A 27764-nucleotide genomic window follows, 5' to 3' on the forward strand; every position below is an offset into this window, starting at 1 on the left:
AGTGTGTGCGCGTAAATGTGTGTGTGCCCCCTACCCCAGCCCTCCATATCGCTCCACAGGACCGCCAGCCCGGTCTAGAGTTATTCCAGGAATGCGAAGAACATGGCGGCCGCGATGAAGGCGCAGAAAACCGGACTACTGGAGCTCCGGGTGACCGTGGACCGCTGGACCCGGGTGCTGGCCACTCTCACCGAGGACACACTGACGGTCAACCCCGGCGAGGGTGCCGACGAGACGGCCAAACCCAATCCGAATCCCGCAGGCGCGATCAACGGAGACCCCCCTAATCTCAGCTCATGTCCCGTCCCGGAGACTATCACCAATGTGAAGCGCACGGTGCGAGTTACCAAGCAAGACGTCGGAGGACTCGGGATTAGTATTAAAGGTGAGATCAACTTTTTCCTAATTGGGCTCAAATGTGGAGTCGCAGCGCCATTCAAAACACCGCGAGCTGACTTCAACTTTTTCCTCACCGAGCGTGCAAAACTTGATTGGTAACTTTGAAATGCAATGTCGCTGGTGTTTCGAATGGAAGCAGATCGTTTTTTGTTTTTGGGGTTAATTTTGGATTGTTTTAACCAACTTGTTGTGTGGTCCAAAGGTTGACAGCCGTCATGCTTAATTTACCCCAGCGGGGAGTCCGGTGAGTGTCATTAGGAAACGTTTGTAAGGAACAAAAAAAAAAAAAGTGTGCCGCGTAGCCTCTTGGGTGTTTAAGAAAAAAACTCCCCAGGCAAATTGTGTATTTTAATTTTAAAACATTAATATTAATCAAAGCACGATGCATGAAGTGCATGAAATCATTTTGTTAAATATGAGAGAATGGATGGATGTTTGTCCAAAAGTGTTGTTGTTTTTTTCTTGCAGACACTGGTGTATGCTATTTGGCCAAAGAAAAAGCTTTGAATTTAAAACAAACTGTACAGTAAATTATTTTATACAATAAGCGAGTCATTTGATTTGGTTAACATGTTAACAATATAGTTATACATTATCTTCTATTTGTGGTTTTTTTGTTTGACTATAATAGGAGAAGAGATTTGAAGATTTGATGACACCAGTTATGTTTATTCATTAATTTGTACATTAACTAATTTTCTTTTGCTTAATCTGTATAGACAGGTCAAGACAGTAGCCACCAATCTACAGTATACCCGATATATACAGTATATATCTTTATCAAATATCGACAGCATTTGAATGACCTAAATATTACTATAAAATTGGCCCAAGGACAATCTTGCATTGTTCCCACATCTAACATCAGGCTTACATAACTGATGTGTAGCCTACTCACTCAACAGTGTGGTGGCTGTTGGAAAGCCTTTTGCAATCCTGTTTACAAGACCTCAGCTGGTATCTCGGTTGGAAGGACAGTTTGTTGGGCAGTTAAAATTTTGTAAATAACATGGATAAAGATCATGCTGTGGTTGGATTTTTAGAAATGCAAACAAGGTTTAAAAGTAGTTTCGACTGTATTTGTTTGTTGAATGTTTATATTGATGCTTGAATGTCATACTTTTACCCTCCATTAAATTGCCAATTGCCAACTCCGGTTTCCTCCCACATTCCAAAAACATGCTTGGTAGGGCGATTGAAGACTCAAAATTGTCCCTAGGTGTGAGTGTGAGTGCCATTGGTTGTCTGTCTCTGTGTGCCCTGCGATTGGCTGGCAACCAGTTCAGGGTGTCCCCCGCCTACTGCCCGATGACGGCTGGGATAGGCTCCAGCACGCCCGCGACCCCCGTGGGGACTAAGCGGTTCAGAAAATGGATGGATGGATGGATGGATGGATTCCCCTACATTTAGTCTCCATGAAAAGTTTCCAGTTTGGAATATCTCTAAAAAAATCCCCATTTTAACCTCCCATGGTCATTTATTGAGAATTTCATGGAACTTTCCACCCTTTAAGCAAGAATGCCAGGCGGGAGGGCTGTAGCTTCTTTTATACAGAGATCCTCACATTTGTGACAGATGACAGAACATAACAAAGGCACACAACTGTTTTTGCTTTCACACTGTGTTCTGGAACAAGAAAAATAGATGTGAGCTCATTGTTTGAGAGACAAAAGCCAGATGCTATATTTTATGCCTTTTAGCCCGCTTTTCAGATCAACCAATCAGATAATTACGTGTGATGTCAACAACGGACTTTGACTTTTGACTTGGCTTTCTTATTTCAGGTGCCTTTGTCATGGTAGTTTCTGGGGATGTTAGCTCAGAATGCAGGAAAACTGCCAGGTTGAGTTGCCCATGCGATGCAGAAAAAAAGCACCCGTGTCAGCTTTTCTAGACAGCGCAAAAGGTTCTTGTATCTTTTTTTTAGTCTGCAGTATGCACATGATGACAAGACATTGTTGCTCCTCATTATTGCTGATGCTAACGTGGTCGTGTTAGCTCCGTGCGCTTCCATCCCCCTGACAACAATGGCACCTCTAATGGCAAAAACTCTTCTGTCCATAGGTGACTTGTAGAGCCACGCAGCTTGTTGTTAAAACAAAATAATTGCTGGCACCCTGCTAGCTTGATGTTGTTGCTACAAATCGGCTTGGATGGTAACCAAAGATGAAGATGGGTGGGAGGCAACACAAAGCAAAAGAGAAAAAGTGGCGAGATGTTGGACTAGCGGCGAGTGAACAGCTGAAAGGAGCAGCCAGCCATCATTTGTCATTGGTCAGAGACGAAAGCTATGTATCAGGGAGTCAACCGCCTGTGTTAATTTTAGGGAGCCCACCCTGGCTTTTAGAAAGCGTGGAGGCAGTCAACCTTCACTCTGGTCTGTCTAATTTAAGCAAAGAGCAAAGTTCCAGGTCTCCAGACAGTGTCTGGTCAGATTGAAGCCTTGTTGCCATGGGCCTGGGTTAAGCCTTTTTTTTTTTTTTTCCTTCCAAACAGTTGGAACTTTCTCTTTTATATAACGCAAGATTTAATGATGGAAGCTGCTGTTTCTTTTAGAGAAACCAAGATTTTGCATCAATATGAAAATCAACTTCAGACATACAATTCATGATATTAAAAGACTGTAGAGTCGACTATTTGCCGTAAGAGCTTAAAGAAAGTGACCCCAAGTAGCATCAAAGCCACCAATTCCAAAATTAATTAGTAATGACACAAAGTCGATGCAAAATTTGTCTTTGCGGGCCACATAAAATGACGTGGTGGGCCGTATCTGGCCCCCGAGCCTCGAGTTTGACACTAATGACCTAAAACTATGCAGTTCTATTTTCTATTATTCCAAATTCAAACAAATCGAAGGGCATGAAACTTATGAAATGAAAAAACAAAACCTACTACTAATACACCTGTGTCACCATTTGCGTCACTCGGCGCTATCCCACATGTCGTTCAAGCGACATTTTGCCAGCTTGGAGATGCAGCTGTGTTCGTGACATAAGAAGACACGGTGGGATGATGAAGGAATATGCGAGGATTAAGTGTTAGACTGCCAGTTATGGGTAGAAATAATAATTGGACACTCACTGTAGTATTCCTTCATAGATTTAAACGTGTAAGACAAAGGCAGTATTTTCATTTCTGAACTCTACGAATTACTAATTTGGAATCACAACTGTATTAGCATTGTTTTTGTTATTTTTTAGAATTATATAAAAGCAGCAAGTATTGACTGACTCTGCTCCTCTGGGCATTACCTCATTTCTAATACTTACTGATGCAGCAAGCGACTTGTCTGATGCCATCGAGGTCAAAAGCCAGGGAACCCATTCTGTCCATAACTCGATTGGGAATGTGCTTGGCTTGCACGGGAGGAGCCAGGCCATTGACTCTTAAGTCCCACTTGGCACAAACCTGCGCGAGTCGTATTTAAAATTAATTGAATGTCATATTGTCTTTTATAATAGATAATGACGGGCTGGCTGCGAGATCGCGAGTTCAACAACCAGCTGACATTATTGACCACCATGTTTGCATAATATGTCAGTTATATCTTCTGACTGGGAATGTCCGTTACCTATCATTTATATTGTGTTGTAACAGTTGCAAAACAAAACAAAAAGAGTCAAAGAAAATGCGGAACCTTTCCCCACGTCAGACTCTTGCAAAGAAAATGATGAGATTCATGTCGTGCAGGTGGGAAGGAGAACAAGATGCCCATTCTCATCTCAAAGATTTTTAAGGGCTTGGCCGCCGACCAAACGGAGGCGCTTTATGTGGGCGACGCCATATTGTCTGTCAACGGCTGCGACTTACGGGAGGCCACGCACGACGAGGCCGTGCAGGCCCTGAAGAAAACTGGCAAAGAAGTCATCCTTGAAGGTAAGACGTTTACACACGCACAAGATTTACGCAAGCACTTCAGATATACAACAAGTGAACCAAAGTTCTTTTTCTGACCTTGATTGAATACATTTTCCATAATGCTGGTTAAGGTCATGTGGGATCATTTATGTTAAATCATACTTTGATCACACTTGATGGATTTAAATAATGAGCGTCTGTGAAATCAGACCCAAAGAACGAAACAGAATACCAATGCAGAGATGACATTTCTGATATCAAGTCCTGTGCTCCACTTCAACAAAACACCCGCTAGGCCCTGAAGAATGTTTACAGTGAGAATCAGCAGGGTTTTTGTTTGTTTGTTTTGTTTTGGTTTTTTTCATCAGTTTTTTCGCCAGAGCTCATGTAGTGAGGTTTGAAATGGAATAGAAAAGTGACACACTTTGTAGAATTTTAAGTATAAGATCAAACAAAAAGGGGACTCAAATATTCATGAATGCTCCGTCATTCTCCAAACTTTTTCTAGAACTTTTTGTTCGATTGTAGATGACATTTTTTTTTCTCTTCAAACAAAGCAACATAGCGTCGCTAGAGCGAGCTCATTTTGTAACTTCATTGAGGTTGCAAATTCTTGCCATTTTGACTGTGGTAACATTTGATTTGCCATCAGCCAAATTTTGTTGACTTGAGCCAGCGAAGCAAGGCTGCGGACAGAAGAGCTCAGCGCTTCTGCTTTACTTGGCCACACTCAAGCAGAAAAGCGTTAATAGCAGACAAGCGGTGCCGCTCTGTGATCCATCACGTCAGGAATCCTTTTAGGACGGCTCCCTCCTTCAATAGAGCAGCAATGAACCCAAAGAGACCAGGACACTCACAAAGTGGGCACTGGTGCGCACGACAGTATTTTCTAACAGTGCAAACTTCTTTTCGCTTGAGTTACATGTTATACTCGATCTGATAAGAGAAGATTTATTTATGTGTGCGAGAGTAAGATTGAATCGGAAATGCCATTCCATTTTTCTATTTTCTATTCTACCCTATGTGCGTGGAGGATGGTGTCAGAGTTATAATAATAATAATGATAATCTATCTATAAAAAGTGGGTTGATCACTGCTTGGTTTTAATTTGTTTTGATTTTACATAAAAATCCAACATACATAACTGTTTTCCTACATTTGTATGACCGATAAGAATGTTAATATGTTATCCCTGGAGGTGTCAAAATAAATCGATTTATCGACAACAAATCAATTATCCAATTAATTGCCTCATATTTTTTTCGATTATTATTCAATAATCATTGACATTTTTACCTAATGATTGAGGCTCTCAAAAATAATAATCCTCTGATTTGTCTAGTCGTTCATGAAAGCAGATGGATTTATCTTTTTTTTAATCAAATCACTAGCTGTATATAAATACTGAGTTGGAATGTATGTCCTCCCCAAACGTCTCACCATGAATAGGAAAGTGTGTTTGTTGTCTATTGGACTTTTTGAAAGAAAATCAAACCTGCGACTGTTCCATGCTGTCAGGTGTACTCTTGCCCTCTGAGTTGCCCTCTCTTCCTGTCTGACTTTACATCAAGATGTGATGGAATAATCAATGTGTCTGCTTGCGTGTGTGTGTGTGTGTGTGTGTGTGTGTGTGTGTGTGTGTGTGTGTGTGTGTGTGTGTGTGTGTGTGTGTGTGTGTGTGTGTGTGTGTGTGTGTGTGTGTGTGTGTATGTGAGAGGAACAGTAAACACCTGAGAGGGTCAGATAAATATAAAACACCAGATGAAACAATAAATCCCCAGCTGCCTTCATTTCCTCCCAGTTATATTTACAATTTTGCACGCGTGTGTGCGCATGAGAAATCATTTTGTTTATAAGAATAATAAATGACTCTGGCTTGATTATATAGTAGTTTAAATGTTGAAACATATTGAATGGTAAACCTTAAAGTCAGGCTGACTTAACTTTTGAAAACCTCGCTCCAGAGTCACAACTATGAACTGGAACAATAGTGTATGAACATGACCTTATTGTTGGTTTCACTTCCCACCCTGCGTGTTTTGCCTTCCTGCCAAATGAGTTTCCGTTGTCTAGCGGTTTGTATTTTCAAACACAGCTGCACCAAAATGCATTCATCACAGAGTTATATAAAACATCTTCACGCAATGCTGGCTATGGACTTTAGCTTACCCCCAAGTTACTTGTGCGGAGTTTGCTTTGTTGTTTCCCTCTGCCAGGACATTTCTGGACAGAGCTGGTTCTTTGTCCCATGTTCTTTTCATCACTGCTCCTTACACACATATGGATTAAGCGGATTTAGTTATAGAAGCACAGCAGTGGCAGTTCTTCCATTGTTGTAGTAACTTTTACTGGCTGGCTGGGAACATGTTTTAGATGTTATGTCAGCCGCATCGGGCCGTCCAGTCTGTGCAATAGCAATTACGCCGCTGCTCGCGGTGGAATCTTGAATGCCTCAATGACATCATCTATCGGCGCATGCATTTGCGAAAGTCGTTTTAAAGCCAAGGGAAGGGAAAGAATAGTTCTGACTCAAAAAGTCATACAGTTTGGTGTTCAACCCAAACATTCTAGAAAAGATTAAATGCAAATAAATTGAATTTCAGAAGTTGAATACCACTGTGTGAGAATTCTTTCACACGGCACTAAAGGGAACTGACATCCCGCTCGTGGTAATTTGTGGATATTCAGGCAGTCCTCTAAAAACTGGATCGTCTTTTTGTGTTTTTTGTGCATATTGGCACTGATTTGTTCTTTGGCTCTTGTCTCCGGCTAATTGAGCAAACTCAATCAGTGGCAGAGGCCTTGTGTGAGAGAAAACGACCCAATTGTTTGGTCACTTTCGGGGAAGACTGCACGAGAAAACACATGGCGGCTTTGTTGCATCCCAAGTCCTTGGCCTTGAGCCATGTTCTGCTGGATTTGACTATGCTGACGGTGTCATATCACGAAACAGATGGACGCAAACAAAACCGCACCAACTGTGGTCATTAAGCACATAAATACCAGTTTACAAGCGTGTGAAAATTCCATGTGCGCAAGCATTGATGTGTTTAGCCAATGCCTGGGGTGCGATTAGATTTTGAGGACGTTCATCTGTGCTTGTGACGCTTTGTCAGCACTCTCAACAGGCACTAACCCCAAATCTAATCTCTCGCTGTCTTTGCCACACACCTGAATCCGATCTTTTGACTGCCTGCAATATAGCCCATTCTGGAACGACTGAAAATACTCGGAGTCAGACAATCATTGTTGTCCAGTGAAATTGTCTTCCTTGGCTTATTATTCAAAGTTGTTTTGTTTTAGCTTACGTTCTTGCCGTTCTGTTGTCAGCCAATGAAAAAAAAAAACACTCTGTCAAACTATCTCTAAAATTAACTGGCAATGCATCTAGTGCGGCTGTTTTTTGTTTTTGTTTTTTTAAAATTCCAGTTTCATTGTGTAATTAAGAATATTATCCATTCCAAGAAAGTACACTACAGTTAGACTAAATGTGATCTTCTGCACGCCAATGTCCCGCTGATTCACAATTTTCATTGTCATTTTTTGGGCCGGGTTGCCAATTAGCTGGACGGGCAAGTGAGATTTTCTTGAATTTACAGCTTCTACATGCGTGTAGAAATATGAACATGCACAGAAGCAGCAAAACCATTGCCCTCAAGGATATTAATATGAACAGCTTGTGGTTGGACTTTGAGACATCACGTCGGCTTATAGATCAAAAGTGTAGCTATGACGCTGTTTGGCATCCAATTTAGCCATTCTGCTTCTGGATCAGACAAAATGAATTTTAGTCTGACTCAGAAAGCACTTTTTTTTTTTTGTTTAATAGTCAGATTGAATCCCTCAGGATGCATGGCTTCATTCTTACTTAGGATTTCTTTAATTAAAAAAGTCACCAGCAGGCTGCCGAGTCACTGTTTAAAATGAACACATTTCACTTTAATTCCTGGGGTTATATTTTTATGTGGAGTTGAAAATGGCTTATTAATTTAATTAATGTCATGTGACGTGAATGGCAGTTATATTTCCAAAGTTGAATTTACGACACAAAATGACAAAGTTGGCATGATCAGATAGAGCCGCTGGTGCACTTTCAGTCTTTTTTTTTGGGACAGACATTCACAAAATAAATTCATACTCTCGCTGCTCTGGCTACAGTTGACATCCAGACATTGAAACATTTTAGTTAGAAAGTGTTAACTAATTAACAGCCAGCTGCTAACCTGAGCAGCACTGAGTCACCCACATCACTCACCAGACCAAGCCCCACCTATTAAATTTCAAACACACTGTGGCAGATATTATCCATCCATCCATCCATTTTCTGAACCGCTTAGTCCCCACGGGGGTCACGGGCGTGCTGGAGCCTATCCCAGCCGTCATCGGGCAGTAGGCGGGGGACACCCTGAACCGGTTGCCAGCCAATCGCAGGGCACACAGAGACAAACAACCATTCGCACTCGCACTCACACCTAGGGACAATTTGTGATCAATCGGCCTACCAAGCATGTTTTTAGGATGTGGGAGGAAACCGGAGTGCCCGGAGAAAACCCACGCGGGCTCGGGGAGAACATGCAAACTCCGCACAGGGAGGGCCGGAGGTGGAATCGAACCCGCACCCTCCTAACTGTGAGGCGGACGTGCTACCCAGTGCGCCACCGAGCCGCCTGTGGCAGATATTATATTATAATAAAATGTAAGGATGGTGACCCGACGTTGACCCGCGCCTCACATGGACATTTTATTGATTTAAAAACGGCAAAATATTTTTTTTTAGCATAACATCCTTTTTATACCAATTAAAAATGTTATAAAAACGAACAAATTGTAGGTCAACTAGAGATGAGAGAAGAGGTTTCACTGCGTTTCTTGTATTAAAAACCCAACTACGTCCCTGTGCCAAGTCTACATGCGGTATTATCCCTGCTGCGAAAGCTCTGACCCTCAGGACACAAAGCTCGGTTCTTCTTCTTTTGGCTCTGCTGCCCCATGAGCAAATTGCGCTTACGCACAGCAAGGGGATGGATTATTTCAGAAAATAACAAAGCTTGATCAAATCGCAACTCTTGCCCGGAGGGCCATCCTCGCGTGTAGCGTGACGTTTGCTTAGCGGGACCCCTTGTGAACCCCACTGGCTTTTCCAGGGCCCCTGATAAATTAGCGGCCAGGCCTTTGTGACGGTGGACTAGACTGAACAATCTCGCTGCTTGATGCATGAGTACATACTGTGTTTGTGTGCAGAATGTTGGAGAAGTCAGCAGCCTGACCTCCTTTACACTCGCCTCTCGTCTTCAGGCCAGGCCCTGTTCAAGTTTGCTTCACTTTCACTTTGTGGAATTAGTATAATGAACTCTCCTGACGCCGTGTGCAAAGTAATCACATCGATGCTTTGGCAGAATGTGAATGAGTTTACGAGTCGGATTCTCCGTCTACCTAGGCGAAGCTGGCAGTTAGCCGTGATCTTAATGAGATGGGCTGTGGAAATAATGAACTTATCTAAATCATTCAGGAGAGGAGAAGCCTTTGACACATGACTGACAATACCTGAATGGAGCACACCTTAAGCGGGGGAACACACTGGCAGAGCGTTATTTATTAACTGTGTGTTTGCTCATTGTGTGGAGGCATTACTGCTCTTGCATGTTGCACAAGCAAGTTCAATAAAGCCCTAATGCGTTGCTGCACAGTTTGTCTTTGAATATCCACTGCGTGCTCTTCCTTAGCCCAGCTACGGTGTTACACATTAAGCATTAAGCTAGCAGCGTGTCTTAAGGCATCACTGTATGCATGTACTGCACATGCTCATAACTTGGCAAAGACTTTTAGTATCTTCTGTTAAGAACCCAAGCAGAACTTCCCTCCCAAGATTCAAAGATTTTGTAGTGTAGAAGATGTACATTATCACGTCAATGTAGTTAGCAGAAAAGTAATGGCTTCTCTTCTTCTACAACTACTCTTTGTTGGGGTTTTTTCCAGGCTTCAAAATTGAGATTTGGCATAAAATAGTTTTAAAGTCGGATTTCAACATCGTCCAATCAAAGCATTAATTTCAAGCAAACTATCTTTAGAAGTCACATTTTGGGAAGCGGTCCAAGAATCTCATGGCCTCACAGTAGAATCGTGGCGTGCACGTGCTGCATCTTTGAAATATTTGCGCTTTGTTGTAAGAACTCCACTTTTTCTTTATTGCAGCCACTAATAGCTTGTTTTACCTCAATTGAACCGAGTACACAGAATGGGCAAAGGCAAACGCTTGTGATCTACTGCGTCCTTTTGGCCCGAGATATCGTTTTTCTTTTTTGTCTTGTTGCTTCTGTAACATTGGGACATTGTTTTCCTGGCATGCTTTCCAGAGACAACCGCATGCTTCTGAGGTCGCTGGCTGAGCAATGACATTCCAGCCGTTCCCACGGTTACCAGTGGAGAAGGAGGAATGGCTGAACTTTTAGAAAATTTTCTTACAATACCATTTGAACCTTCCAATGACAAACACTTGGTTGCCAGACGCTTGTCAACCTTTGTTTCTTTTTTTTTTTGCATTTCAAATAAATAATGGCAATAATGGGATATTATTTTTATACATTAATACCTCAGTGCTGACTTGCTTAATAATTACTTATTAAACTGCTGACTATGTTTCGGGTTGGGGGGCATAGTTGTTCCCGTTTGATTTAATCAGAGAAGAACCAAGTGAGACAAGACCATAAGCCTGGGATAAGCAAAAACAATGCTGCTTAGATATTGCACAGTCCTTGTTGAGTAAAGATAAAAGAATAAGTCTCAAGTATTCTTTTTGTATAACTCTGAAGTATTCTTTTTGAAAAACCGCTCTAAAATTCTTCTGCTTTGTGCTTGTTCGTTCAAAAGTATGAAATGCTCTTTTAGCTTACCCGTATCGTCTGAAGATTTATGGTTATGGAAATGGTATGACTTCAAATGCATTTAGGGACAAAACTGCATATTTTATGGACTGGAAAATATTTTATTTTTGCCTTTCACTTGTGTGAGATTGCATTTATGTAACAATAGATTTGAATGTTTTGGTCAGATTTTTATTTAATAATTTATCCTGCAAATTGTATCCATTTACAAGGGTAGACATGGTTTCTTCTTTAATTTCCAGCCACTTTACAGGTGAAAGACTGCCCCCCTAACCCCCCCCCCCCCCAGGCCTAGGCGGAATAGCATGAATTAAAAGTAACTTTTATTTGTGTCAGAAATTCAACTCAGCTGTTGACACATGTGCTCAACTAGGAGGTCCTAGTCTGACATTTATTTTAATTTAATTTTCATGTATGTGCTCCTTGTGTGCTCTTGTTTTTATTTTCCTTTTGCTGCCCTGACACAAAGGCGGAACCAAACTGTGTGATCACACATTCTTTCATGCACTGATGACATTTATCAAGTCAAAGTAGCAGGCGGTATTTATTCTGTCATGTTGTCAGCTATGACTGACAGTTTGGTGGGGGTATTGATTGAATGTGTCTATAATTATAATTCAAAAGCAAATCATCTGGTGGTACTTTTCCATTGCGTCTAGCATTTTGGAAATGGTGCTTTGGCTATTTGGAAACTCTCCTGGCAGTTGAGAGACATAAAAGCTTTATGTGGGGAAAAAAAATGTTTAAAGTGAGTTGGCTGAATTGGCTCAAAATGTCTGGTCAGGATTTGTCAAGGAAAGCTTAGAGGGGGATTCTGTGGAAGTCGCACACACACACACACACACACACACACACACACACACACACACACACACACACACACACACACACACACACACACACACACACACACACACACACACACACACACACAAAAGCTGTATGAAAAAGTGGTCTCACTGGCTGCCAGATAAGCTGAAGTAATAACAGTGCCATCTCAGCTAATTTTAGCCTCTGTATTGAATGTGCCGCCCCTGGAATTCATGGCAACATTTCTGGCTAGGCTTTACTAGATGTACCATGTGTAGTTTTTTTTTTTAATTCTCTTACTTTCAATTTCCTCTCTTTCTTATTTTCGTTCCTTTACTCCTCCGTAATCCTCTATCCACAAACTTTTTTTTCCATCCACAATTCTTTTAAGCTAGCTTTTTGTGGAATCCAACACTGCTTACTTTTCTTCACTGTCTTTGTGAAAATAGAGCTGTATCGAATTTTCTGTTATTTTTTAATCTTCATATATGAACGTCACAAAATGCACGACCTTGCCTCCTTGCTGCTACTTCTTTCCAACTAACTCGATTTTGCTGTAGTTGGATTAGTGAACCTTGTTACATTTTGACAAACATCACCAATCAAAGTGGAAATGTTGATGTCTGGCTACATGGCGCCATCACCTACTAGAGGAATGTAAATCCACCCTAACTGCCTCTTTGTGTAATCAAGTAAAAACAAAAAAAGTCACTTAAACCGATGTTTAACCTCTTACATTAAATCCAAGTGGTCATCGTGGACGATGTTGGCTGCCGAACACTGCAAACATCAATCGTTTAGTACCGGGGTATATTGACAGAAGGTCATTTCTGAGCCACTAAGTACACAAGTTGATAGCTACTTGAGAAATGTGGCAGGTACCTGTTAGTCTTCTGTCACTTACTTGCTTGCACTGTGTAGTTGAGACAAGGAAAGCGTCATGGCAAAAAAAAGTAACTTCAATACGTAAACATACTTTTATTAAGACAACTTTCACATTCCCAGACATCATTGCTGTCACTACAGTTGTTCAATTCAAACTGAGGTTTTACATGACACATTTCTTCCAAGAACATTTGGGTTGAATTTTAACTGTATGACTTCAGAGAGCTATGCGTATAATATCCAAACCACTTGTTTTCAGAGCGCCAGGTATTAACGTTCACTCTGACTAGTTGGAAGCAGCGACGAAATTCGAACTGTTGCCCTTCCATGCCAAAGACAACACAAAGTTGGACCTTGCACATGATAGCACAACTTCCCTTGCTTTACCTGTCGGTAGTATGAAGACATCTCTTCTGTGAATGAATTGACTTCTCTAAAGCAGTGATCAGCCAAGACACTCGAGCTACTCCTTCATTTCAGAGCCAAATGAATCTGTTGTCGACTTTTGCCCTGCAGCTAATTTTTTTTTTTTTTTTTTAAACCAAATAGCTGCTTGGTTGACTGAGCGGCAGGAATGCCATCTATTTTGGGAACGGTGGAAGCCCCCCTCGCTCGCTCCCGTTATCCCATGCCGAGGTTCTTTCGCTTGGAGCTATATGACTCTTTATCCTCAGCAAGACGAGAGCACTTCTTCACACTTCTTGAGTGAAACCAGATCCCTTCCTTCAGTCTTCCGATTTAGTCCTCGGGGCTATTTTTACTTCGTGCCAAACTCATACCGCAGACTTTGGCCTGCTGCGCCAAAGCTCACTCTGCGTGTGTTGTATATGTGTTGGTGTCATGGTTCAGAAGTCAAAGATGCCTCAGGTTCAGAATAATTTTAAATAACTCTTGTGAAGAATCCTGTATCGAAAAATGAGGAATATGTTGGAATAAACACATTTTCAATTGAGGTAAACATGGAATAAATAGAAGGTTCAAAAATAAGTACTCTTGGTGAAAGGCAGCATCAAGACCTCATGGGCAAATAACACATTGAATTTATAGATCTTTGGCCAATGCCCACCAAGTGTAGTTATGGCCTCCATTTTGCCTGTAATTATGGATATACAAGGGCCACTTGTCTTCACTCTCAGTAATGCTGCGAAGTTCTTAGATGGGCAATTTTCCTTGTGAACAATCCCACTGGTGACAGCTGGAAACTAAGAGTGGGAATCGGAAAATAGCTCATGATGGCATATTACTTCTTTTTTTTGCCTGTCATACCGATCATAGTGATTTTACGATGAGCGTTATAAGAACTACAGCTTTTGAAAGAACCACTTCGTTGCTCATCATGTTTCAGTCAAGTACATCAAGGAGATGTCAGCCTTCTTCAAAAGCTCGGGATCCCCTGGCGGAGCTCTCCCGTGGGACTCGCCTCCCCCGACGCCTCAGAAGGACCAGTTGTCCGCTGAGGCCAAGGAACCCCGCAGCATCCCCTTGAAAATGTGCCAGGTATCCCGCAAACAATGCCCTCCTGACACAGAAAACAGGTACGCAGGCGCTTCACTCTCTGAGGTCAGCTTTGATCGGAGGGGAATAGTCAAGGTCCCTCATCTCCTCTTGGCAGGTACTTCGAGGTGATTTCGCCCAACAGGAGGAACTCTGTGTTTCTGCGGGCCAAAGACCCAGCCATGGCCCAGTCCTGGTACAACGCCATCCAGGCCGGTGCTGCCAACCTTTTACCACTAGTCAAGGAGGAGATGAAGAGATTGCAGCCGGGTATGGAAGTCAAACACTTGGGATGGATTGTTGAACAGGTAAGGATCAGATCAACTGCTACCAACGAGGGTTTTTTTGAGTGGCCGTTTTGTTTGTGGGTAAAATGGCTTTAGAACAACTTAAATGTGGGATGTCCTTTCCTCACAATTTCAAGCCATTCCCAGGTATCATAAAAAGTCTCAAAAAGTTATTCTTATGTCAAAAAGGATAGATAAGTATAAAGAATTACAGTACACCTAACATCCACGCTGGTTGAAATCATTCAGTTTTGAGGGGTGGGTCTGTTTTGAGCAGTATCTTCCTTTGCATCTATGCAACAGACTACTTGCGATTTTATAGAACATATTTTTTATTCCTTCGCTTTGGGAATAAAATAACTGTGATTTTGAAAGGGAAATGCATTTGAAATTCGAATGCAGGAAGTAGACATTTATGCATGTTGATTATTTGACAGACATGCAAATTAATTAATACGAAGGGCATAATGTGGATTGCCGTCACCGGGCCTGCTCCTCCCTTAAGAGGCTATCAACACATTTGATGTGTGCAGGCGGTGCAGGGACCGGAGAGGCCCGTCCTTGCTGTGCTGACCGACCGGGAACTGTTTCTCTACCCCGCCTTGCCCGAAAGCAAAGACGCCATCAGCAACCCCACTAAGAGTCACCCTCTCATCACCACTAGGTATAAATATATTAATACATACTGTGCACACGTACAGTATTTACATAATAGTTAACAACAGTATGTTTATCAGCATGAAGCATTTTGTGTCCAGTTTCGTGTTGAAGTAGGCACACTCCCACTCTTTCCATGTCTGCCTCAGCAGATGTTTAATTCGGAAAACAAGGGTGACACCAGAATTTGTGAGTCATATGGTTCCACCCTTTTAGACTTTTAACCCTGTTATGTCCTCTCGACATGTCTGCCTTAGGCTAGTCCATTCCGGCCCAGGGAAAACCTCTCCCCTCCTGGAATCCGAGCTTTCATTTGGCCTGCGTACGGGCACCAAGCAAGGTGTGGAGACCCACGTGTTCCGAGTGGACTCCCCTAAGGAGCTGTCGGCGTGGACTCACCTGCTAGTCGACGGCTGCCACATTGCCGCCGAGCTCATCAAGGAGGTCACGACAGGTAACTATGTAGTTGAAGGCACTTACAAATAAAATGTATATTACTAATTCTAATTTGCAAATAACTGAAAGTGGTTTTATTATTGAATATTGATGCCATAAGACAACTACCACTGTAGTTTTAAAGGAATAGGAAGGAGTCTCTCAAAGCCACAATTGACTCCCTTCATTATCACTTTTTAGTCTGGACATCAAATGTTCAAAATGATCCATAACGTGTTTGCTTTTAACACAGCCCACATGCACACTCGTGGGGACATAAACAACCATCTGGCGTCAGGAATCATTCATCGAGATAATGACGTCAAGAGTTGTTTACATTATATTTCCAAGAATAATACAAGGGCCAAGATTTAGAGTCAAATCCAACACACTGATTTCCTGGTTTTAAGTGGATATGAAGTAGATAGTCCTGGATAAAGTTTTTTTAAATACAGTACACAAATGAATTTTTTTTATTGTCCTAAGGTGACCTCTAGTGGTCATATGAGGTAGCGTAGCAATAAGTGTCAATTCAATAACACAATGTACCCTCCCCATGGTAGCCTGCAGCTGGAACGGAAAGGAGTGCACCCTAGGTGTGCACATTGATGAGGGCTTCACGCTATTCACCGAAGAGCTGGGTGTGCGTAAGAGCGTCCTGCTGCAACATCCCTTTGAGCGTCTGAGGATGTCGTCGGACGACGGCGTCCGCATGATGTTCCTTGACTTCGGAGGGCCTGAGGCCGAAATTGTGAGTCAAGTATTTCCTTGCATCTTATATGGCCACGTGGGTGTTTATTTACTCAAGTTAAGAAAGTACCAGGCAACAATTTAAATCAACTATTACAAAACTAACTGCTCCCTTTTGTCCTCAGCAACTGGACCTTCATTCTTGCCCCAAGACGCTGGTGTTCATCATCCACTCATTTCTGTCTGCTAAGGTCAAGCGACTCGGCCTCCTGGCGTGATGACGTCCGTAAAGTTTGTATTAGGAATATTTGACGAATTGACAAAAACGACAACCCAGACCGTTATGAGAGCAGCAAGTGATGACTAAACCTCCTGTCCTCCCTTCCGGCTCATCACGGTTTCTCGTGGAAGACCGGCAGACATTGGGGTAGTTGAGGTTTTTCACAAATGCACAGCTCATGAATCACGCATTGATTATGCAGCAGCCATTTTTGTAGTTTTGGTAAGCGTCACTTCACCTTGTATTGATTCATTGCATGTGTGCGCCATGAATGTCTTGATGGTTGATGTTGGAGAAACCATTATTTAAGGAAAGGAAGGCAGCTTTAGCGGAATGACGGGAGACTGATCACTACGTGATCTAAAATGGATGTAAGGATTCATTAAATGCTGAACTTATGGATGTTTAAGTTGCCTTCTCACAAAACACCCTTTTACGACTTTTTCTTTCTGGTTTTATGATAATACTAAATAAGAGCGTAATATGACAAAAAAAATGACAGTTATTTTTATTTGACTTATTTTAGTTAAGCTGCAGATTTTGATTAAAACTATTATTAAGGCTACTAACAAAAAGAGCCTCATGAACAGATGGACTTTAAAGTGTACACATACCGATAATTGGACTAAATTTTTCCGCCCATTCCAATCAAAGTTGGCAAATGCCTGATTTTTAAATGTCTCTAAAAGTTGTGTAAAGAGAGAAAAAAACAGTTCAGAAAACAATTGAGTGACATTTGTGAATGTTCAACCTGGTCAATATTTATGATCGCAATCATTATAGTGTGGCCAATACCAAATTAGAACGTTTCACTCCATTGCAAAAATTTTATTGGATGTTGCTGAGAGATTATTCTGTGGCGTGGGGTACACTTGATATTGAGTATACCATATGCTATAATAAGCACAAACGTTCTTTTTTTTTTACTTGTCACGAGTCGTGATCTCACATTTTGTAAATCTCAGAAAATCTGTTGGGCCTAATTTGAGAATTTCCATCCCCTTACAATCAAATTCAGCGTATGTAGGTCAAATTGTCATTTAGGTGCCCAATACAGAGTTGGTCTGGATCTCAAGCTATTTCTACTACAACTTGTTTTCTTCTGTGTTTTTTTTGGATGAACTGTGGCACTACACTGCTCCCCACATGTTCGTCTTTGGTACTAAGAACACAATTGTATTTTTTTCTCTCATCACGACAAAGGAACAGAAAATGGATGCATTGATTTGTGGTGTCTTTTGCATTTAAAAAAATCTGTTAAAATGATAAAAACAGTGTGTGTCACCTGCTTAAAGTATGTCTCTAATCTGCATTCATGACATTTTAATTAACATTTAATCATTTATTTAATCACTAAAGCACCCAAATAGCCTTCATCACAAAGTACTCGCACAAACAATGAAACGTTGCATTAAACTTGTATTCCTGTGTCAATGTTCTCCAAAATAAAATGTCTATTCTTATTTAAACAAGCAAAGGTGTGCCTTTTAAGGGTTGTTTGTACATAAACATGTAATAAACTTTGGTAACTTTTAACATACATGGCTGTACTGTTTCCTTTTGTGCATTCGCATATATCACAGTCCACATGTGTGGGTAATATTTTTGCAAATTATTGACCATCCAAAGTGTTGAAAATGGCTTGTTATTGTTCACCCTACAATGCAAATGGTTGAATAAATGGTAAATTTTCGGGGTCAGGATTTTGGCAATATGAGGATTCCACTTGATGCCAGTGATGTGTTCTGTAAGAAAAATGACAGCTATTAGAGCAACGACTATTATATTGCCTTTGGTGGTCAAGATAGGCACACCAGAAGCATCACAATGAATTGATTTGCAGAATTACATCATATTTCTTTGGATTCAATTGAATTATTACTTTAATGCACAATATTATTGCGTGCACATGCATAAAAACCTAAACATGATCATTTTAATTTGTCAGGGGGCATTGATTTTAATGACGAAAGATGACTTGAGCTACTTCACAATCATTTCCATGCAAAATGTCCCACTTTTACATTGATGCCATTTTGCCACCCTGGATGTATCTAATATTGCGACCTTTGACTGATGGAATACATTGCTTGGGCCTGGCAACTAATGCAACACTGGTAAGCTTTAATGGCTCATCTCATCATCGTAAACAAGCAAACAGAAGTGGGGCCTTTATTCAACAGGGGGGCGTTTATGACATGCACACACATGCGTGCGATGACGATGATGATGATGGTAGGCCACATAAGTCGGCGGGGTGTGTGATGGAGGCAATTAGGCCTGCTGCTTGCCAACTGTTCTCCCTCTTCCATGCTTTTACTGCAACAAGGACGCGTTATCAGCATGGAGCAGATACTCTGTGTGTGTGCGCGCGTGCGCAAGTGCATGTGTAGCAGCATAATGCGAGCTGCGCATATATCAAAACAATCACATTTGATCACATCTACTCCCCCTTCCTTTCTGCTCACTCTTGTTGCATTGTTACCGTGGCAACGGCAGGGGTGCTCTCACATTGGCTTTTGCTGAACTCTGGTGAAATTGGCAATCAGCCTGTCAGATCTGCTGGGGAGAGAGTGTGTGGTGTGTATTGTGTGTGTGTGTGTGTGTGTGTGTGTGTGTGGGGGGGGTATTTTGATGAACTAGGAGCTGTGGAGACAATGTTGGGATGGGAGAGGAATGTGGAACAAGGTGCAGGGGAAAAAAACTAGAAATGTATTAACAGTGTGGGAATTGCAGGCATTTAATACATTTTTAAAAAATAAACAAATGAGCAGAAGATAAATCATTTTGTAACACAAAAAAAAAATTAAGGACTATGTTTAGATTCTTTTATTCTGGATGTCTTATTTTTTTATCGTATTTCTATTCCCGTACATATTTTTTCCATTTTTTCGAGTATTTTACTGATAAGGCCAACAGGTGGCACTCGTGCACCGCGTGAGACGCATGTCAGTGTGTGTTGGGAGTCACTAGGGGTCTCTGTGATTACATTGAGAGGAAGCACAAAGATAGACATGACTCTTTCTTCAAGTGGAAGTACAGCGAGGATTGTTGGGGGGGTTAACGCTTAAAATTTGATTGGAGCTGACCTAATTCCAAACAGGACATCCTACAATATCCAATATTTCTCCCCCCTCCTTTCTTTTCTCTCTTTAACACAAAAGGACTAGAGCGAATAAAAAGGCAGAGAGATTAATACCAAAGCATGGGATGAGCAATTCATATTCCAATTCAAAGAGCATGTTATCTATTTTTTCCACACATGCATGCACGCACGCACACACTAGCATTAGTTTTCCCTTCAAAGCAGGATTGTGGGGAACTTTTTAGGAACAACAACAGCGGTAGCATTTAAGAGCAGGTGGAACGTTAGCGAGGTGCACATTCCCATCACCTTCTCCAAAAAGTGTGTCAAATGTGTGGATGGGATCAAGCACAGAGGAAAGTGGGGGGGAAGGCATCAAATGAAAGCTGAGGCTAACTTTCTGTCACCCTTCCCTCCCCCAATCTCCCTCACAGAATGACTGACTAAAATACTGGAGCTTGCCTTTTTTGCCTGTCCCTCCACTAGCCGATTCCTGAGGTTTGTTGCTACTCCTGTGTGTCTTATGGGAAGCGGATTGTTAAATATGCCAAAGTAAATTGTATTTTTGCACAAGTAAGCTCCTTGGAAATATTCCATCAGGGCACCCCAGTACCCCACCCCACCCCCTTCTAAATGTAGTTATGAATTTTAAAGTAGACTTGTATTACTGCAGGAGAAAGGTGTGTGTGTGATCGGAATACTGAACACAAAGCACCAGATTGGAATTCCTTGTTCTTGGTTGGGCTTTAAGGGAAGGGGGGGAGGCTGTCAACATGGAAAGTGGAGGAAGAAAAAGGGCGGAGGTCACTATTGGCTGCCGGGATGACAAGAACACTATTTTGCTGTTCTTACTTCCGACAAGAAGCCGAAGCTTTACCGTTATTAGTGTGTAACTGCAGACAGCGGTGTGCAGTTTGCTGTCTGCAGTTTTTGCTTCAGTTCAGTACACAGAGGGCTGCCCCTTCTGGTGTGCCCGCCTTGACCATTTGGGGGCAGTACAATACCAACATATGTATAAATATACTGTACATGGAGATGAAAAAGATACATCATGATTGCATGAATACCGAGTGAGAAAAACAGTAGCCGTTTATAAATTCTTCCGTTTTACTCATTCAGTTGTGGTCTATATAAAGTGGAACAGCAATACTTTTGTCTGAATTCGTCGTTTTAACATCACATGTCCCACTTTTAGCCTTGTTTTGAGGTGACACCTAACAAAATAGATCCCCTTACAATATTTTCGAACAGGTCTTGTAAACGAGCACTGCAGTCAAGCTAGGAAGTAAGCTAATAATAGCGCTACGGAAAAGCTAACGAATGTATTTAATACATTGCGTTTCCCAATAATAATACAGCACCTTCCATAAATTCATGTGATACAACGACTCAAAATACACCCACGAGAAGTAAAAACAGAGTGCACAGCTCCAAAATCAGCAGAAAGATTGACGCTAATGCTATGAACGTCTTGTGAACAAGCAGTACAGTCAAGCTACGAAGTAAGCTAATGCTGGCGCTAGCGACAAGCTAACGAATGAATTTAACAAATTATTGTGTTCCCCAAGAATAAAACAGCACCTTCGATGCAATAAATCTGATACAACTACTCAGAATACACCCACAAGAAGTGAAAAACAGAGCGCAGTTTTAAAATCAGCAGAAAGACTGACGCTAATGCTATGAAAACTAGTGCATCGTAATCACGAAATAACATGAAAGTGATATAAAGTTTATTATTTTTGTTTCATTTTAAGCTTACCGTTTTACTTTGACCAGGCACTTCTTTGAGATTCTGATGCTGAGGGACGGTAGTGTTGGCAAGTGAGTGAACGATTCGTTTTAAAAGAACGAATCTTTTCAGTGAACGAGAGTGAGAGGGTTTTTTTTTTTTTTTTTTCCTTTTTTTTTTTTTAATGTTTTACCAGGTAAGCCAATTGAGAACACTTTCTCATTTACAATGGCCACCTGGAGGCAAGGTGTGTAAAGTGTCTTGCCCAAGGACACAACGACATATGACAGAGCTGGGATCGAATTGCCAACCCTCCGGTTACTAAACGACCTAGGCTCTACTGCCTGAGCCACAGCCGCCATATAACTTCAACCAGTAGGTGTCGGTAATGGCCATTGAAGCTCGTGCCACCTCGCTGTAAAACAAAACGAAGAAGAAAATGACGTACCTTCCCGTTCACGAACGAGTCGTGAATTGCATTTCCCGTTTACCAACGAACGAATCTGTGAGTGAACGAATCACTCATTGAGTGAATCACTCACTGAGTGATTCGCATTTCCAGTTCACCGTGAGAACGGATCAGTGGCTTTCCCGTTCGCGAACGAGTCAATGAGTGAACTGCCTTCCTGTGCATCAACGGATCAGTCAGTGAATATGTTGCGTCTCCTGGCGTAAACTATGTAAGCCAGAAGGTAGATTTACGATTTACCTATAGTAGGTTTTAAATAATGTGTATGCCTAAATGTTGTTATTCAATATATCGACTGCAGTTTCACATTTGATTGCTGGTTTGAGATGTACTTTTATTATTATTATTATTAATTATTATTATTATTATTATTATTACTATTATTATTACTATTTTAATAAACATTTATGTTATAACTTGTCTGGTGTTTTATTCCTTGTTTTTATATTCGCCAATCAAAACATAAAAATCAGACATTTGGTTAACTGCTTTATATGACAATATGTGTTTTACGTTGTTATATGAGTTGGTGTCCCCAAAATTAACAAATGTCGGCATAACGTTTTACTTTTCAAGCTTTTATTCAAACACAAACACATTCAATATAATAACACCATCAACTCACAATCCAAGAAATACAAAATTAAAACATCAATGTCGGCATAAAGTGCAATGGTTTGCAATGGCATAGAGCCAATGCTGTCTGTCACTCATTCGTGAATCTTCGCGAACGACCATCAGCAGCGCCAGCGAGCGTTAGATGGAGGAGGGACTTTACGAGTCAGTGACGTAATTTCCCGTTCACGAACGAATCAGTGACGCAACTTCCCGTTCACGACCGGGTGAGACTGTTGCCAACGGATCAATGTGTAAGTGTTGTATTATAGAAAGAAATATGTGAATTACCCCGAGCCAATTATTATTATTATTATTATTATTATTATTATTATTATTATTATTATTATATAATTTGGTGTGTGTGTGTGGGGGGGGGGGTAGTTGTATTGTTTGATGTTTATGGGTTGTTTCCACTGGATATAGAAAGAAAAAAATGCCGTATCATTGTGTGTGTGTGGGGGGGGGGAGGGGGGGGATTCATTGAACGATTCGTTTGAACGAATCTTTTGAGTGAATTGATTCTAAAGATTCAGTTCACCTAAAAGAACTGGAATGCACATCACTAGGGGACGGTGCAATGAGTAGTGTGGATTGGAATCCCTTCGAGTAATAAAGATGGCGGAACCCGTTTGGCCGCACCCATTTACCTTAATTGGTAGTCCCGCCCCAATGGATGTGATGTAATAGATACAAATACGTAATAGAAAACAAAGAAAACTTAACGGAGTAAAAAATAGCCTCCAAACAGATCATAAATGTATCTCTGCAGCACCTGGAGGGATAGACTACACTTTTCTACAATCTTGGCGACTCCAAGTACACAATAAAATTAATATAAAAGCAAAAAAAAAGTGGATTTTCCATGATACTTCAGTTGTTTTTAACTTAAAATTTTCCACTATTTGTGTCAATGAATGATTAAAAAGAAGCAACCAAAGAAACAAGCGAGTGTGAAGACGTTTTAAAGGGGCAAAGCAAGGCCTATTTTACGCCTCTCATGCATACTTTCATCCTTACTTAACTTTGCATAACATCATAACAGCATTGAAATATATTCACTCTTCGCTTTATGTTTCTATCCTGAGCTATTCATCAGCATATGCTCCCCTGTGAGTTGCCTCGTCAATACATATGCACAGCCTTAATTGTTTGCCTTGGTAATTAGATGGCAGTTCTGTTCTTTTTGGCTCAGGTGTATTTGGAAAAAGGCCTTCTTTTGTCTTTGCTTTCTGGGTTTTTGGCAGCTTCTGATCATTTAGATGGAAAGAGGGGGATGAAGAACAGAGGCCCATCTCAATGTGAATGGCTTATTAATAGAGCTGCTCTCAGGCAAACAGATGGCAGGTGCCAAACACAAACACAGAAAATCACACACGCCACAGCCCGTAATTCAATTAGACAGGAATAGACATTCCTCACTGCCGTTTTCATTCATTTGATTAATCCGCAAATCAAATCAAAATGTGACCAACAATAAATATATAATAGAAAAATAAAAATGGGCTTCTCCAGAATGTTTGACAGCAACAAGCACAGAAACAAAGTCAGCATGGGTGCGAGAGGAAAACGGGATTTCAGTCATTAGCTGCGAGCAGTTAACGGATGCAATTAGCGCGCTAATGAGCGATTGGATAGGTTTGAATTGATGGTGATGTTGTAATTTGAAGAGTTTATCACGGCACCGCTTTGAGTGTTACCATCAGGGCTTGAAAGAAAATGAATATGTGACGGTCAGGTGACAGACAAAACTGCTGACACGCCTTTAATTCCTTATTTCTTGAACAACTCGTAGAAACAAACGTATGGTGTGAAGCATTTAACACGGGACCTCTTTGTTACTTTCTCACAGTGTTGTAGACTTGCACAGATCTCGCCATCTGACTCATCTCCACTTTATGCTAACAAGTGCTGAGAAGGAGAAAATCTTGAGGCTCCATCATGTTCATTTTTACACAGACCGACACCACAGCACCTGGTGGTTTCCACTCTGGTTTTTGTCACCCGACTTGTCGCCCACGACTCTGTGAGACTTGTGGCCAGAGTTCTCAAGCACAATTACCTGTATTTCCCATTTCCACTGAAATTACTTTGAGACCATGCTACAGCTGCAGACCACAAATGACAAAGATATAGATTAGTAAAGAGGTCATCAATTTAGATAGAGAAGAAGAAGTCATTGTGGAGTAGAGGAGAAAATATAAAAATTTTCATTCACATTTTCTGAGCATTTTTTTTATGTACACGTATACTTCTTGTTTAATGTTGTGAAACAAAGAATATAAATAAGAATATATCTACTTTACACATAGCACGCAGGGCTCAAATGACACAAATGCAACGGGACAATATTGAAGTTGCCACGTAGAAAGTGAAGGAGGTTACATCAAATGAGGTGATGTGAAACCGCAAATGTTCTTTGAGCCTCGCGTGTCACATCCTGTCCTGTGGTACATTTTGTCACCCGCTCGACATGAGATGCAACTGCAACAAATGCTGCAAAATCATATTAAGCATCGTCATATTTTTCAAATGTGTTGCCACATGATTAGTTTTATCTTTGCATAAAATTGGCAATGTGAGCTTTGTTCAAAACTTTGAGTATAGTCCCAGTATTTCTCTCTGCATGACTTGTTCACCGCAGCGGTATCAAAGTTGCAAATGAAACAGTTTTGCCTGCTGCAGTCCTTCAAGGCGACACCCACGTGAACAAGAATTTTTTTTTTTTCTCTTCTCACATTTCAAATGAGGAGAAACACACTCAAGTGATTTGCAACATTTTATATCGTTTGACCTCTATTGAACAAAACAAATGCAGGTCAATGACAGCTGAAAGATTCTGCATACTTATATTATATTTAAATTAAAAAACATTAAATATTTAAAAAACATTGAAAGCCAATTACACTTCAGTGTGTCACAACAAAACCGCTGACTGTATACCATAATGAAATAGATTCAAAGTTTAGAGTGGATAAATGAAAAGATGTCAGGCAACATCGTCACTTTTCAACATGTTTATTATTATCATCATCTTCAAAATGCAACTTGGGAAAATAAAAGCATTGTGACACAAGAGACTCTGCAGCAGCCACACATGTACAAAAGAAAGAAAAAGAAAATTGAGCTTAGGGCAGACCTCATGTCAGGGAGTGTGAACAAATAAATCAAACAAAACTCAAAACTAAAAACATGTAAATACAATGAAATGAACAAAAAACTGAAGCAAAAAAAAAGAAATCAAATTAAAATGAGATATTGCATCACAAAAAACAAAACAACAAAAAAATAAAACAATTAAATAAAAACTGATAAAAACAAAACCAAACAGTACAAAATAAAAATACAAAACAAAAAGATAAACCTTAAAACAAAAATAAAGCTAATAAAATACCACAAAACTATTCAAACAAAATGTAAAATACAAAGTAAAACCTTAAAACAGAACAGAAAAAAAAGAAATTAAAAAAATAACACAAAAAGTAAAATACAGCAAAATAAGACCACAGAACACAAAAGCAAAATAAAAACAAAATGAAACTTATTTTAAAACATAGGGGAAAGTCATTAAAATTTTTCATGAATAAAATGTATTTGGGCGATGGGCAAGTGGTAAAAAAAAGTTGACCATTTAAAATATTTATAATTACTGACTTTACAAATAATTTATTGACAATTGTCTTTTTTGTCTTGACTTGTTATTTTTTTTGTATAACTCAAAATGGTCAGGCGAGTTTTTCTGTAAAATTTATTTCATGTCCATCACACAGGAGGTAAAAAAATATCAACGCAACCAGAAATCTATGAAAGAAAAAGTCAACTAAAAATATTTTAAAGTCTAAAACTGACGTCACAGAGGGGACAAAATGATACTTTTCATATGACTTACTAGAGGCAATGTTTTATTAGGTTATTATTATTAATTTTATTTTTTATGTCCTTGCATGTCAGGAAATGTGTGTTGAATCCAGCCTAAAAAAAAGTAAACACACGCAAACGCGCTCTCAATGACTGACACAATTATTTTTTTTTTTAAAGATGAAGAACCCTACGTGAACTTCCTTATTTGATCCCATAAAAGTTGTATTTACAATCACACTGTGTGACAGCTCATTGGACCTCCATGGGTCTTTAATATTTAAATATAAGGATAAAAACTGAAAAAAAGGACATGATATTTTTTTGTAACTCTTTGCGGGCCCTTAAAGGAGACATATCATGTATCTTCCCGAATATCGAACTGGTTAGGAAAGAACCCAGCATCTTTTAGTGTGTAAGGGTGCTAATGCTAATCTGCTACGTCATTGGTTGAGAAATTTAATATAGAGGTTATGCAAATTAGCCACTTTGTGACATCACAGTGGGCAGATGTATCTATGGGCTCGCTCAGGCACATTGTCAAATATACAATTAAGACTCATTTCATTTCTCACTTAATGGGTGGACAGGCACTCCAGAGAGCCAACTATCTGTATACAAACATGAAAAATTCAAACATGGCCACAATATGTCCCCTTTAAGCAAATGCAAACGTCAAAGTGGGAGTAAATATTTTCTGAGAGCAGAGGTGGGGGGTAAAGCAAGGCAGAAATAAATAAAACGAGAAACAACAACGACAACAACAAGAACAAAGTTTCTCCAATTAAAGCTGGATGGGGTCCCTGAGGGGACAAAAAGGACAAGTGCTCCACAACCTGTCCTCACCAGAAAGGGGGTGGGGGCCTCGTAAGTGCTTATACAGGAAGTCGCCCCGTCCCCACCGCTCAGCTGGTCCCTCTGAAAAAGTCCAACAACGAGAGGAAACGATAGCGTGGAGCGGCGTGTTTGTATGTTTAAGTACACGTATGTACACTTATGTAAGAGAGGAGGGAAGGGATAGAAGAGATGGTTGGTCGGGCCCATCGGTGGCCACTTTTGACATCCCGGTGATGGCTCAGGTGAGGTAGAGGGGCTTGTCCCTGCCTATCATGTTGCCGCTGCAAAAAACATCACAAGGGCAATTTGTTGATTTGTGATTTTAGGGGATCCATACTCTCTAAAACGAATTGATATGAATGAATTCAATTTACTACTGTATTGGCAATTGTACACGTTTTTTGTTGGGGAATCAATTATTAGAGGATACTCCCTATGTCCTCCGTATTGTGAATATGGGGACCATTTTGTATTGATTATGCAAGAACTCTA

At 40.6% G+C, this 27764-nt stretch overlaps 3 protein-coding genes and 1 long non-coding RNA gene across 8 annotated transcripts in view; 1 reads left to right on the forward strand and 3 right to left on the reverse strand.

Moving 5' to 3' along the window:
• cbfa2t2 (CBFA2/RUNX1 partner transcriptional co-repressor 2) overlaps positions 1–178 on the reverse strand; it is a 44416-nt gene extending 44238 nt beyond the window's left edge. Inside the window, exon 1 of the mRNA XM_049734922.1 lies at positions 35–178. The gene's annotated coding sequence lies outside the window, so the exon portion shown is untranslated. The remainder of the gene's footprint in view (positions 1–34) is intronic.
• Positions 103–18216, forward strand: snta1 (syntrophin, alpha 1). The gene is made up of 8 exons (XM_049734923.1): positions 103–385; positions 4090–4275; positions 14179–14368; positions 14446–14635; positions 15148–15278; positions 15529–15725; positions 16270–16457; positions 16582–18216. Exons 1-8 carry the CDS (start codon positions 103–105, stop codon positions 16672–16674), a joined length of 1458 nt encoding a protein of 485 aa, XP_049590880.1. The 3' UTR covers positions 16675–18216.
• On the reverse strand, positions 16849–22281 carry LOC125977891 (uncharacterized). The gene is made up of 2 exons (XR_007484764.2): positions 21524–22281; positions 16849–18421 (listed from the first exon to the last, which is right to left on the reverse strand). It is a non-coding gene; the product is annotated as an uncharacterized lncRNA (long non-coding RNA).
• Positions 22282–25579: 3298 nt separating this feature from the next.
• tox2 (TOX high mobility group box family member 2) overlaps positions 25580–27764 on the reverse strand; it is a 64570-nt gene continuing 62385 nt past the window's right edge. For all 5 annotated transcript variants that reach the window (XM_049732825.1, XM_049732821.1, XM_049732822.2 and 2 more), the window contains one exon: positions 25580–27553. In XM_049732825.1, coding sequence (XP_049588782.1) covers positions 27511–27553 — 43 coding nt within the window. In that variant the 3' untranslated portion in view covers positions 25580–27510. The remainder of the gene's footprint in view (positions 27554–27764) is intronic.

This window comes from Syngnathus scovelli, chromosome 11 (assembly GCF_024217435.2).
Source record: "Syngnathus scovelli strain Florida chromosome 11, RoL_Ssco_1.2, whole genome shotgun sequence".
NCBI lineage: Eukaryota > Metazoa > Chordata > Actinopteri > Syngnathiformes > Syngnathidae > Syngnathus > Syngnathus scovelli.

Excerpts from the sequence above, each read along its gene's own strand:
- snta1 (XM_049734923.1), top strand. The coding sequence starts at position 103 with ATGGCGGCCGCGATGAAGGCGCAGAAAACCGGACTACTGGAGCTCCGG. Across the intron at positions 14,636-15,147 it reads TGGGATGGATTGTTGAACAG|GCGGTGCAGGGACCGGAGAG; the intron begins GTAAGGATCAGA and ends TGATGTGTGCAG. Across the intron at positions 15,726-16,269 it reads CATCAAGGAGGTCACGACAG|CCTGCAGCTGGAACGGAAAG; the intron begins GTAACTATGTAG and ends TCCCCATGGTAG.